The following is a 14,388-nucleotide window of genomic DNA, read 5'->3' on the forward strand; positions in this document are numbered from 1 at the left end:
GATAGGATCTCTCTATTTCAAATTATCTCACTGATTGGCCTGCAGACACAGGTTGGCCTTGAACTCAGGAGTTCTGTTTGCTTTTTTCTTTCAGGAATGACAGGTACACACCACCATGATTGGCTGGTTTTGTTGTTTTGAGACAAGAGTTCCAGTAGTTTAGGATGGCCTTGAATTCTCTATGGAGTTAGGAATAGCTTTGAATTTCTAATCCTCTAGCTTCTACCTCTCAAGGGCTAGGTTTAAAGGAATGTGCCATCTTGCCTAGTTATTTTTTTAATCTAAAAATAAAAGTTCCTTTACAACAACAGAAAAAGTTCACCATTTGATGGCATTCTGCCATTCAAGACTATACAAGTACACCACAGAGCACACAGTGTTTGCAAGTGAGCGAAGGGCTCAACTGTGCCTGGAAGGTCAGCGTAAATAACTAAGCTGCATCTCCAGCCCTAGTTCTTCCTCAGGAATTCCATGTTTAGACAAACACATGTGTGTGATATTAATCACAATCTTTCGATCAACAACAACAACAACAACAACAACAACAACAACAACAACAGAACCTAACAGACAAATAACAAGAAGGAAGACACTGGCTTACCTTGGAGAACTATGTGGATTTGTACCAGAGCTGGCAGTGGATATAAGATTCTGTTCTATGCGCTGATAATTCCTTACTTGAGTAGGAACTGGAATTGGGGCTGTTTCGCTGTGAGGTGACACAGTAGGTTGACACTGCCTGCCACCATAATTTAAGAAAGGAAGAGTAGTCAGACTAATTTTCTTTCAGTTGATCTGCTAGTGATATTTAGAGAAAGTTCTAGAAAGGCAAGTGATCACTTAAAATGTGAATAAGAAATAATCCTGTTTTGTTTTTTTTTTTTTTTAAAGTGTAACCCAAACTCACATCTGTCAAGAACTCTCCTAGCAGTCATACACACGTTGAGTACTAAAAAAAAACTATGTCAAAGCTGGCCAGGTGCTACACACCTTTGACCCCCAGCACCTAGGAGGCAGAAGCAGACGGATCTCTAAGACCCAGGCTAGGAACAGAGAAAATAAGCCTTGCTTGGAAAAAGCACATCACACACACACACACACACACACACACACACACACACACACACACACACACACACACACACACAGAGAGAGAGAGAGAGAGAGAGAGAGAGAGAGAGAGCGCAGAAAAAGAGGAAGAGAATGAGAGAATGAGGAAAAGGAAGAAGAAATGCATCAATAATCTAAAAAAAAAAAAAAGTTCCTCTACACCCAGAGGAAAAGTTCAGTATCTGGTGAAACGGTTTCATCTATTCACATCCTGTTATTCACTACTATACAAGAAAGAATTTATGCCAAGTAAAAAACAGGACATCCACAGGCAAGGATAACTGGGATGTTTACAAAGGCAAGGATAACTGGAATGTTTACAAAGTTTACAGAATGAAGCAAGCATTGGCAAGGAGCTTTCAGCTTGAATTTAAATCATGCAACTCTCCAGCACAGTTAATAGGAGGCCCACATTTAAGAGTAAGGTGAATCAATCTCGCTCACTGCTGTTCACGGCTGCAGTCTGCAAACTGACGCAGATCAGTCAGCAGCGAGGAGGTGTGGGAAGTAGGAAGGCAGGTCTTCTGCCTCTACAGATCTCAGTGCTGTTTACCTCCCGCCCTCATAACACAGGCAGAGATGGTGCTCACTTAGGACATTAGTCACACCACAGAGGATGATCTAGGGGCAGGGATAGGTGCCTCTGATGTACTGCTCCACTGTTACTATACTTCTAATAACCTAAGATTATTGTATTAATGAAGCTTTTGATAGCTGGGTGGTGATCGTGTACCGCTTTAAACCCAGAACTTGGTAAAGGGAGGTAGGCAGATCTCTGAATTTGAGGCCACCCTGGTCTACAGATTGAGTTCCAGGATAGCAAGGGCTACATAGAGAAACTCTGTCTAGAAAAACCACAAAAAGAAATAAAAAAAAGGAAGGAGCTAATTAGATTTTATATTTTCTGAATATATTCAAATTTTACTCACACACTTTTCATTACTGAACAATGCTTGCATATACAAATAACTTTTTTAAAAGGTTTAAATGTTTAGGAAAGACTTCATGTTATTTTTTTAAAGATATTTATTTATTATATATAAGTACACTGTAGCTGTCTTCAGACACACCAGAAGAGGGCATCAGATCCCATTACAGATGGTTGTGAACCACCATGTGGTTGCTGGGAATTGAACTCAGGATCTCTGGAAGAGCAGTCAGTGCTCCTAACCGCTGAGCCATCTCTCCAGTTCCCCGAACCCTTTTTTTTTTCTTTTTCTTTTTTTTTCTTTTTTTCAGAGCTGGGGACCGAACCCAGGGCCTTGCGCTTGCTAGGCAAGCCCTCTACCACTGAGCTAAATCCCCACCCTCACCCCCGGACCCCTTTTAAAGAGAAGATTTACTGCCTATAGAACGTTTCTATGTTAAAAGGACAACTTTTTATTTTTTTAGGTTGTCATTGAAAGACAGGAGAGCCTTTGAAGATCAGTTAGTAAGGCTGGCTTATAAACTGAAAAGACATCAGACAGTAATAAGAAGCCATAAAAACAAAGGTGGACCTGGTGTGTTGGCACACACATTTAACCCTAGCACTAGGAGACAGACAGAGGTAGAAGGATTTATGTGAGCTTGAGGCCAGCCTGGTGTACAAATCAAGTTCCAGGGCAGCCAGAGCTACAGAGACCCTGCCTCAAAAAAAGAGGGGGAGTCTATAAGGGTGTAGGTAAGCATGTGGACATTCACATGCTCTGCATTACTATACTAAAATTGTAAACCCAATTTTAAGGGGTTAGGGATTTAGCTCAGTGGTAGAGCGCTTGCCTAGCAAGAGCAAGGCCCTGGGTTTGGTCCTCAGCTCCGAAAAAAAAAAAAAAATCCAGCTTTAATTGTTGTGCAGAATCTAGTTGACAAAAGCACACAATTTATAAAACCAATGTTGAGGGGCACACAATATATCAATAACTATATACTCCTAGGAAGTGGGGGAAATTGGGTTGTAACATCTGTCACTCCAGTGAATGCCAGGGTTAACCAAGCTACAAAGCAACGAGACTATATTTAACCCTCTCACTATAAGCTTCAAAGTGCTTAAGAGGGTCAATTTTTATGCATCTGTTATTATAAGGAAAAGTTGTTTTAATGGGTTTAGTGATACAGGCCTGAAATCCTAGCTACTTAGGAAACTGAGGCAAGGTTTCCAGTTTAAGGTCTGCCTGGCTACAGACTGAGTTCAAAGTTAGCCTGGGTAACTTACAAACTGTCTTTAAAATGAAAACCAAAAGATGACCTGGGAATATAGTTCTGTGGTACAGAACTTGCTTATCATTGAAGGGCTCTAGATTTATTCTCTAGCACTGCAACTATATACAGAAACACAAAAAGGTATTTTTTTTAAAGAAACAAATTGTAAGCAAAAATTAAATAAAAAATTTAATAAAGTCACCGAAGTAACAAACTACTAAAAATCTTTTTAAAATTAAACTGCTTCCCTCCAACCTTCTAGGTGCTACGATTACAATGGTGTGCCCCAGAACTCACTTATGTGGTCCTCCGTGGAACCGACACCTCTGTGCACGCTAGCAAAGCACACTACCAGCTGAACACATCCCGCCCCAAGATGAAACTCTTGTAGTAAAATATGGAAACATACCCTCCACACACAAAGAACTCATTTGAAGCCCGTCTGCCAGCAGTCCCCATTGGCATATCATCTGAGGAGAAAGAACAACCAATCACATTATAATCACATGCTTCAAAGGGAAATAATCTCTTCCAAAATGATGGTTTAGAAATAATCTGAATACACAAGAGGGAAAGTTGTTTTCGTTTCTTTTTTTTAAAAAAGATGATTTTATATATAATAGTTCATTGTAGCTGTCTTCAGACACACCAGAAGAGGGCATCAGATGGTTGTGAGCCACCATGTGGTTGCTGGGAATTGAACTCAGGACCTCTGGAAGAGCAGACAGTGCTCTTAATCAATGACCCATCTCTCCAGCCCTGTTTTAGTTTCTTGAGACAATGTCTTTCTACATCTGACTATCCTGGAAGTCTCTATGTAGGTCAGGCCGGCCTCAAGCTCATCAATATCTGTGGGCCTTTGCCTTGTGAGTGCTAGGGTTGGCTACCATGTCTGTCTAATTCTTATGCTTCAATTTCTACAAGAAACACAGAAACTGCACCCAGCTAGACACAGAGGCTGCAACACTTGACCCACCCATTCCCTCCAAGCCAACCTACACCTTGTCTGTTTGTAAATAGGATCTCACTTTGTAGACCAAGTTGGCTTCAATTTACAGAGACCCACCTGTCTTTGCCTCCCAACTGTTGGGATTAAAGGCATGCACTGTCACGGCTGGCTGCCTGGCTCCATCTTTCTTCATGAGTTTAGACAAATCTACCACTCAGTCATGAGAACTTATTTCTCTTGGCTGAACCTTAACTGCAGGCCTGGGAAAAACCCTCTTTTCTGATTGTTTGTAGGCAGTGGCTGGGCACGGCTCAGCACATCCCATGATCGTTTTTTTGAGTTAAAGTTCCATATTGTTCCTATGTTTATATATTTCTTCACTATTTATTTACCATGTATAGAATTATACTTTTATCAGGTTCCTTGCTATAGATCATTGAGAAGTATTGGCACTGTTTCCAATATCATTTTGCCCATGTGTTCTATGATTTCCTTTTCTTTCTCAGTTTTGTATAATTAATTGTATGTGTGCACGTGTATGTGTGCACGTGTGTGTATGCACATGTGTGTGTGTGTGTGTGTGTGTGTTTTTTGTTTGTTGTTGAGATGTGCCTCACTACATTGCCCGCACTTAAAAGTCACAGATTCAAGGATCCTTCCCAAGTCACGATCTGCCCCGCCTTCCCTCCAGCTCAGCTGAGCTGGGGACGTCAGGTCCACCACACCAGGCTGAGCGTGGCCTTACAGTTTCAGCTTTTTGAGAAAGAGTCTCTCAATGGCTGAGTGATTTTTACCACACAATTTTCACAATATATATAAATTGGTTATAAAGCAGTGTATAGCTCAACAGAATGTTGGCGTCCCATCCTCTTGTATTAAACCTCTGTCAGATTTAACAGCTTGTTGACTGAGATATTGCTCTTCTGAATACAGTAGTAGATACCACAGGCATTCCTGATCTTCTCATCCATCTCTGTATACAGCAGCTACACTCACTTCAGATATCAAGTAATATATTTTTATTTTTAATAATAATATATCAAATAATATATTTTTAAAATAAACCACTCTGACAACCTATGTTCAGAACAAAAAAGAGAGTTACAAAAACTCCTGTGAAGGACCCTGAACTACGCGCTGCATTGATTTGGCACCTCAGGTCCCGCTCTCACAAACACACACCCAAAAGTCAGGGTACCTGATATGCTAGTGTCAGATAGTGTGACAAAGGAGACTAAATAAAAGCGATGGTCAAAGCACGGTGGAGCAGGACAGGAGTCTGCTTTAAAGACACAATTAACAGGGTGGAAAAACGAATTGGAAGAAGAGGCGAGAATGTACACTCAAGGCTAAGCAGACTCGGTGCTCGGAGAGCACGAGCATCCACTGCTCCCAGAGCACAGGCTTGGTCCACACCCACACCAGGCGGCATACAAGCCTGTAACCCCAGCTCTGGGGATCCTATCTCTAGCCAGGCCTCCTCAGGCACTACATGCATGTACACAGCCTTCTCCCACCTACACATACAAATAACTAAAAATAAAATCTAAAAAAAAAGTACTTTGCCTTTTTAAGTTTTGACTATATGTAATTATAAAATTAAATTAAATTAAAAGAAATAAGAAATAATCTCCAGAAACCCAAAGTAACATGAAGGAAATAACTTAGCTACTTATCAACTTGGTAACTTAACTTAATCCAATTGGGAAAGTTATCTCAAGTGACTTTAGGACTTTATATCACTAAAGACAAAACAAAAAACAAAACAAAACAAAAAAACCTCCAAAAAAGATCTTGTCTTAGTCAGGGTTCTCTAGAGTCACAGAACTTATGGGTGGTCTCTATGTGGTAAGAGAATTGGTTGATGACTTACAGTCTGTAGCCCAACTCCCTAACAATGGTCAGCAGCAGCTGTGAATGGAAGTCCAGGATCTAGTGGTGGCTCAGTCCCATGAGGCAGGCAGGGAGGCAGGCAAAAAAGAGAGACTCTTCCTTCCTCCAAGGTTCTTATGTAAATCTCCAGCAGAAGGTGTGTTCCAGATTAAAGGTGGGTACCACCATGCCTGGTCTGTCTGGGACTTGCTTTGTCCCAGGTGACCTTGAACTCAGAGATCTCCTTGCCTTCAGCTCCTGCGACTCAAAGCTACTTTGCCTCAAGATCTTTTTTTTTCTTCTTTTTTCTTCCTTTTTTTCTTTTTTTCGGAGCTGGGGACCGAACCCAGGGCCTTGCGCTCTACCACTGAGCTAAATCCCCAACCCCCTCAAGATCTCTATACCAAGATCCAGGTCAGAAACTTGTATCTCCCAACCTCAAGATCAGGATCACAGGTGCCTTCCAATTCTGGATTGTAGTTCATTCCAGATATGGTCAAGCTGACAACCAGGAATAGACACTACTATCCACCCCTTGTCAACTTGACACGAATATGTTATGTCCACAGGAGACAATAACAAGGTCATGAATACGCCGCCTAGCATGATGCAACTACTATTCCTCGTACAATCCCAAATGCATTTGTAAATTTACAATGGCGCAATGTCCCTTGGGAACATTCTTTTAGTATCAATACTTAAATACCAACTGATGTTAAAGAAATTGGGAGAAAAATGTGTTCTTAACAAAATAAAACAGAAAAAGCATTCATATCACTTTATAATCCTCGTTTCTGCAACTGGTGCCTTAGCTGGTATTTATCACTACCTTCCTCTACTACACATTCTGTATTTCCTCCACCCTTTGCAAGCACCTCAGCAGGTCTTAGCTCTTTTCCTGGAGGAGTGACCCATACCTTCATTCCTGATGGGTCTGTGTTGTGTCCTTAGTCATCCTGCTTGGATTAAGCTATTGTAGTTTCCCATTGACTTTAATCACAGGACACGGTAGTACTAAGAGACGCCCTAAGGGATCTCCTACACTCCAGACATAATCTTTCTTACCTCCATTGTGGAGAGGCAATCCAATTTCCCCATGGTAATCTGGATCTATCACTCCTCCTAACACTGCTAGTTCTTTCTTAGCCTGTTGGTTTCAGGGCATTAGAAGCCAAAAATGACCAGGGGGAAGTCTGAGCTTACAGTTCAATGGAATGCTTGTTGTGGCTCCTGGTAGGAGCACTCCCCTATCTGGAACCAAAACTTCTAGGCCAGCAGAACCTAGTTGTGGGGACAGGAAGCAAAAATTTTTCTAGAGGGTCACTAGGAGCCATAGTGAGTTGATTCCTGCACCCATGGATTCTGGCTATGGGAGAAACTGTACTATATATCGGACACTGACGCAAAGCATATACTGCCTTCTGAAGAACTTTGCCCAAGCCCTCCATGCTGCTGCCACCTAATTGGCACTGTAACTGCGTCTTCAAAAGGTCATTCCATCTTTCTACCAGACCAGCTGCTTCAGGATGATGGGGAACATGGGAAGACCAGTGGCTTCCATGATCACAGGCCCACTGTAGCACTGAAAGGAAAATTATACAGATTTAAGGTTTAAAAATATGAAGTTAAAAGAGTAAGTTTCAAAATTCACAGACTCAGGGCTAAACACTGTGAAAAGCAAGTCCAGGCAGCCCCGCCCTGCCGCTAGGACTAACAGACCATAAAGATAAAGAAAAGGAATGGGGTTGGGGATTTAGCTCAGTGGTAGATCTTGCCTAGTAAGCACAAGGCCCTGGGTTCGGTCCTCAGCTCTGAAAAAAAAAAAAAAAAAGAAAACAAAAACAAACAAAAAAAAAAGGTATGCAGGAACCAGCCCGAGTTATCAGGACTGACTCAAACCATCTGGCAGAAGGGCACCTCCCCCAGCTTACTCAGAGTTACACCTTAACCAGATGTCCTTCAAACCCTGATACGCCCCTAGCTTCTAAAATCCTGTACGCTCCAGTCAATACGTACTCTCCTGCTGTGCTGTAATCTCACTGCCATGTTTAAATGAGCCAATCACTTATAGCCGCGCCAGAAATTAGCCAATTGTGTAACCGCGCCAAACCCCCTAGCCTTCCCTATATAAACCCCTGACTTTTGAGCTTCGGGGTCGACACCTCTGTCTCCTGCGCAGGATATGTGTCAACCCGGAGATCCCCGTAATAGATCTCCATAATAAACCTCGCCTTTGCTTATTACATCCAAAATGGTCTCTCTGTGTCTGAGGTCCGCGATTTCCCGCGACTTTAGAAATTAAAGGGTCTCTCTTCAGGATCTTTCATTTGGGGGCTCGTCCGGGATCGGTGTTTCCTGGAGCGCACCATCCTGAGACTCGAGCCAGGTTCTTTCAGCACTTCTCTGGCTGTGAAATGAGTTCCTTGATCTGAAGCAATACTGTGTGAAATACCATGATGATGGATAAGGCATTCTGTAAGTCCATGAATGGGGGTTTTGGCAGAGGCATTACTTCCTGGAAAGGCAAATCCATAACCAGAACAGGTATCTACTCCAGCAAGAACAAAATGTTGTCCTTTCCACGGATGAAGTGGTCCAATGTAGTCAACCTGCCACCAGGTTGCTGGTTGGTCACCTCGAGGAATGGTGGACTTATTTCCCATCCTCTGATACGCATATGTGTTACCAATGAGTCCAAAGTGGTTGCTACTTCCTGCTCACTTGGTCCAATCAGCATTATGTCATCAATATAGTGCACCAGTGTGATATTTTGTGGAAGAGACAAATGATCAAGTGCCCTTCTAACTATGACACAGGGCAGGAGAGTTAATATATCCTTGAGGCAAAACTATAAAGGTATACTGCTGGCCTTGCCAACTGAAAGCAAATTGCTTCTGGTGGTCCTTACAGACAGGTACTGAGAAGAAGGAATTTGCTAGATCAATAACTGCATACCAGGTACCAGATGTGTTAATTTGCTCGAGTAATGAAGCTACATCTGGTACAGCAGCTGCAAACGGGGTTACTACCTGACTTAGTTTTCAACAGTCAATGGTCATTCTCCATGATCCATCGGTCTTCTACCCTGGCCAGATAGAGTTAAAGGGAGATGTGGTGGGAACCACTGCCCCTGCATCTTTCAAGTCCTTGATAGTGGCAGTGATTTCTGCGATTCCTCCAGGAATACAATACTGTTTTTGATTCACTATCTTCTTTGGCAAAGGCAGCTCTAAAGGCTCCTATTTAGTCTTTCCAACCATAACAGCCCTCACTCCACAGATCAGGCAACCAATGTCAGAATTCAGCCAATTTCTAAGTATAACTATCCCAACTATACATTCTGGAACTGGGGAAATGACCACAGGATGTGTTCAGGGATCTACTGGACCTACTGTGAGTCAGACATCAGTCAAAACTCCACTAATCACCTGTCCTCCATAAGCCCCTACTTTTACTGGAGAGTCAGATGACCGGCCTCTGCCTCCAAAGCACTGGGATTCAAGGTGTGCCTCACAGTACGCCTGGCTAAAAGACAGCTTTCAAACTGCTCATGGTGGCACACAATCCCAGCACTTGGGAGACAAAGGCAGGCAGAGCTCTGAGGTGAGGCCAGCCATGTCTATAAATCCAAGTTTCAAGATACAAAGCGACCCTGTCTCTAAGAATAAAACAAAATAAACTCTTAATTGACTTTATTTCTACTGTAGAATTAGCCAATGCTTTGCTCTATAAAGCCTAGTCAATGTTCCCCGGTAAGGTTGGTTACAGTTACAAAGGGCTGAAGGAGCTACATGGCTGTCTGAAAGCCACGGCCCTTGTAGAGTCTGGATGGGGTGGCAGAGCACAGAAAGTGGTAAATAATCCCTTAGCACTGGTTACTTCCTAGAATTCCTTCTGTAGAAAGATTAAGGTAAAAAGACCTTAGTTATGACACCAATTGAAACTGGATTCCTTGAGAATTTTGGCTGTTCTCTTTCTGTACTTAGAATACTTCTGACTTTGTGAAAGATCAGATTCAGACTGATGCTGTCAAACTTCAGCAGGAATGACTTCGCTGATTGTTCACTGAGTCCTAGACAACAGATTCCTGTCAAGATCTTCTATAATATTTAGCATTTTTCTGCTGGGTTTATTTATTTGTCAGAGTTTGAACTGTACAAGTTCTTATATCCTGGTGCAATCCTATTTTGTTGTATAATCATGGTTAAGAAGAGGATTTGTGGGGCAGTTAAGAGCATGGTTACTACTGCAGAGGCCCTGATTATGTTCCTAGCATCCATATAGCTCACGACTACTCTTTTCTCCAGTTCCAGGGAATCTAGTGCCCTTTTCTTGCTTCTGTGGGCGCCAGGCATACACGTGGTACATACTCATACATGAAGAGAGAATGCTCACACACATGAAATAAGAATCACTTAAAAAATAATAAAGAAAGTAAAGGGTTTGAAAGGGATTGAAGGCTGTATCATCATGTTGGCTTATGCCAATTAAGATTCTGAAACTGGGTATGCTACTAACACTGACGACCCAAGTCCGATGCTGAGTACCATAAGATAGACAAGTGAACATGAAAACTATTATTATTTTGATCTCTAGGAATTAGGCACGCAGACTAAATAAATAATAATCACCAGATCCTTCCATCTTTATTTGATCTACAAGATAATTGCAGGTAGAGTTACATATAAAAAAAAGTAAAATGTGAAAAGAAAATAAAAATCCACCATTGGCAGCACAACAGAGGTCACAGGCACAGCTCCTTGATACTGATAGTTCAGAAAAACTCTGCACTTAACATTTTATAAGACACCTGGTTTAAAGAAATTCTGAAAATGGTGGAATAACCTAATGTAGATCAGTAGGGAAATAGGCAAACTGGGCTTTAGTTATACTGTTAAACTGAACATTAAAATCAACTAGTCATACATGTGCCTGTAATCCCAGGACAAGGAAGCCAGACAGAGGCAGTGGACCTCTGTGAGTTGGAGGCCAGCCTGGTCTACAGAGTGAGTTCATGGACAGCCAGGGATACATAGAGAAACCCCGTCTTGAAACACCAAACAATAAAACAAAACAAAACCAAAGAAGAAGAACTAGTCTATGATTAGACATTCATCCAGGCCCACAACAAAAATAGGAAAAGCTATCGAAATAAACACTCTATACCATTTACATCAACAGAGAAAAGACAAAAATACCATGTTTTCTATGAATCCAGGTACAGACCGAGGGATCAAAATAATTACAGGAAAAATACAGATCCAAAAATATTAAAAAGAGACAAGAGACTTTATATGTACTTGTATTTTCCTATCTAGTAGGAAAAGTAGTTTAAAATAAATACAGGAGAATACTGACACATACATGCCATGGGGATGATTTGAGTTTCTGCTGTAATATTTTGTTTGAAATATTTCATAACTTTAAAAGTTTTATTATTTCTTGTACTGGCTGGTTTTCTGTGTCAACTTGACTCAAGCTGGAATTATCACAGAGAAAGGAACCTCAGATAAGAAAATGCCTCCATGAGCTCCAGCTGTAAAGTATTTTCTCAATTAGTGATCAAGTGGGGAGGATCCAGCCCCTTGTGGGTGATGCCATCCCTGGGCTGGCAGTCTTGGGTTCTAATAAGAAAGCAAGCTGAGCAAGTCAGGGAGAGCAAGCCAGTACGAAACATCCCTCCATGGCCTCTGCATCAGCTCCTGCTTCCTGCCCTGCTTGAGATCCAGTCCTGACTTCCTTTGGTGATGAACAGCATGTGGAAGTGTAAGCTGAATAAACCCTTTTCTCCCCAACTTGCTTCTTGGTCATGATGTTTGTGCAGGAATAGGAACCCGAAGACACTTCTAGTAATGAGATAAAACCATGTACCTCAGGGTGACAGTTAAAGGTAACTCCCTAGTTTTTACAGCACTGATTCTAAAGTGCACAGACACTTGTTGTGCTCTGTTTTCCTTTTCCTTTCAGTTGTTCAGGCTGGGACCTATGACCTGGCAAATGCAAACCCAAGCCTGTGCCTGGGAGCTGCACCTAGTAAACTAAGTGGGTGACGGACAACTGAGTAGCCCTGAAGCCAACCTGTCCTACACATAAGCAGGACCAAAGCTCTAGCTCCCCTGAGCCTACTCCCTTCCCAACCACAGCAAGCTTGTTTCCCCTGCACACGGTTCTGCCTAACTTCTCTTGTCTCTGGGTTTTCTGGTACTCTGCACCATTCTACATAGCACTGGCCAAGTTTACTTAACCTGGATTCCCTTCCAAACTTACTCCCTACAGATCTAAAATTTAGTATGGTGGTACATACCCACAGTAATCCCAGGACTCAAGGGGCTGACACAGGGAAAGTGCAAGTCTGATGTCCGAATGGGGAGAAGGAAAGAATCCTCTCAGACAAAAAAACAAAACAAAACAAAACAAAACAAAACAAAACAAAACAAAACAAGAAGTCTCCTCTGACTCTTAGACTCCTCTAATCGCATCATCTCTTTACAGACACCTGCTCATCCTGCTGGTTTCTGTTTCTTTCTATTTAGATGTGAGCATAATGTGAGATTATTTCTTTAAACATTTTCATTACCTTCAGAATTCAAAAATACTATGCTATAGAAAATCACTAGACATATTTTAGAAAAGTAGGTATAAAATTCTGAGAATTCAAAACTAAATAAATGCTCATTTGTAAAGGTGCCCTACACAACAAGTTGTAACATTGAGGTTTAAATTTTGTAAATTAAAAATTATAATGTGTACAAGTAGAAAAGATTCTCACATGAGTGGTCTGACGAGATGTTGTGTGGAACCAAAACAAAGTCATCCGTGTCACAAGAAGAGTTCTTGCTACTATTACTGGCAGAATCTTTGGACACCTGTAGATAGTTGGGAGGACCCAATGGTGGGGAGGATAAGTTTTCTTCCTGAATATGCTGCATATCTGGAAGGGACTAAAATTAACAACATAAAATTAAAACTGTCCTAATAATCAAGTGCAAGTCAGAATAGTCTAAAGAATATTTCTTTTATAAAAGTGGGAATAAATGTCCATCTAAGGTTTTACACACACACACACACACACACACTTTTCTGAAGATCTTTCTTTTTAGAAAAGCAGTTTAAAATGTTTGCAGGAAGATTTACAGAATGATTCTTAAAAATGTAGCATTTATCACATGTACATATCTACCTCACCTGAAACTTTGGAGAAGTGTTTTATCATTGCAACCTCCCCAGTCCCAGCTCATGGCCTTGCAAAGCAACACTAAGTAACTATTTACTTAATGACTAAATATATAATGTCTAGTGACTTTAACCCCAAACTGTGCATTAAAAGTTCTAGACATACTGAAGAAAACATTGCACTCAGAAAAGCAAAAACAATGTTATGTACAAGGACAGACATATCAATATGGATAATGTCTGTTAGACTACAAGTTTATGCTCGCAGAAAGATTTAAACAACCTTACAAGTATGGATGTGTTCCTTTTGTTTTTGTTATTTAAAGGAAGATGTGGTTTGTGTGAGATATGATAAGAAAGGAAGAGAAGTATACAATTACATTTAAACAACAACTTAGGCATAAACCGCTATGTATCTTTTGGCATCTGCCCGCTCAAAGACTCTGGCGATAACTCTACTGAAATGCCTTATATGTGGTTCTAAATCAGTCACATGTATAAGTTGTATCGAGTCTCCACAAGTCTATTTAATACTGGTATTTCAGAAAAGGAAAAAACAAAAAAGTCCTACATCAAGGTCTTTAAATCCAGACCTTAAACCCCCAATTCATTTCTCCTGAGTCTTTAAATGTCATTTAAAATGAAATAAGTCTCAGAAACACTTTACCACATTTGTTTCTATGTGTATGTTTATGTGTGTGTGTGTGTGTGCACATTTGAGCATGTGTGAAGGTGTGTGCAGTGCATGTGTATCAAGAGATCAAAGGTCAATCTCCGATGTTTTTCACCAAGAGCCATTCATCTGCTGTCCTATAACTATGTAGACAAGGCTAGTGTCAAACTTACTGAGATGCCTCTGCCTCTGTCTCTCTGCCTCTCCCTCTCCCTCTCCCTCTCCCTCTCCCTCTCCCTCAACCTCTCCCTCAACCTCTCCCTCAATCTCTCCCTCTCAAGTAATGAAATGAAACGCATGTACCAGGGTTGGGGATTTAGCTCAGCAGCAGAGCGCTTGCCTAGCAAGCGCGAGGTCCTGGGTTCGGTCTCCAGCTCCGGAAAAAAAAAAAAAAAAGAAAAAGAAAAAGAAAAAGAAAGGCATGTACCAC

The 14,388-nt window shown here is 41.4% G+C and overlaps 1 protein-coding gene across 22 annotated transcripts in view; it reads right to left on the reverse strand.

The window, feature by feature from the left end:
* The window catches only part of Ulk2 (unc-51 like autophagy activating kinase 2), a 78,870-nt gene that overhangs the window by 31,115 nt on the left and 33,367 nt on the right, over positions 1-14,388 (reverse strand). For 11 of the 22 annotated variants that reach the window (XR_015630552.1, XR_015630550.1, XR_015630547.1 and 8 more), the window contains 3 exon segments: positions 12,882-13,053; positions 3,701-3,761; positions 602-739 (listed from right to left, as the gene is read on the reverse strand). Coding sequence is in view for 11 of the 22 variants with exons in the window: in NM_001191645.2 (NP_001178574.1) it covers positions 602-739; positions 3,701-3,761; positions 12,882-13,053 (371 nt within the window). In the remaining 11 variants the exon portion in view is untranslated. 22 annotated transcript variants of the gene reach the window in all.

The sequence above is a fragment of the Rattus norvegicus genome, chromosome 10 (assembly GCF_021556685.1).
Source record: "Rattus norvegicus strain SHRSP/BbbUtx chromosome 10, alternate assembly SHRSP_T2T, whole genome shotgun sequence".
Lineage (NCBI taxonomy): Eukaryota > Metazoa > Chordata > Mammalia > Rodentia > Muridae > Rattus > Rattus norvegicus.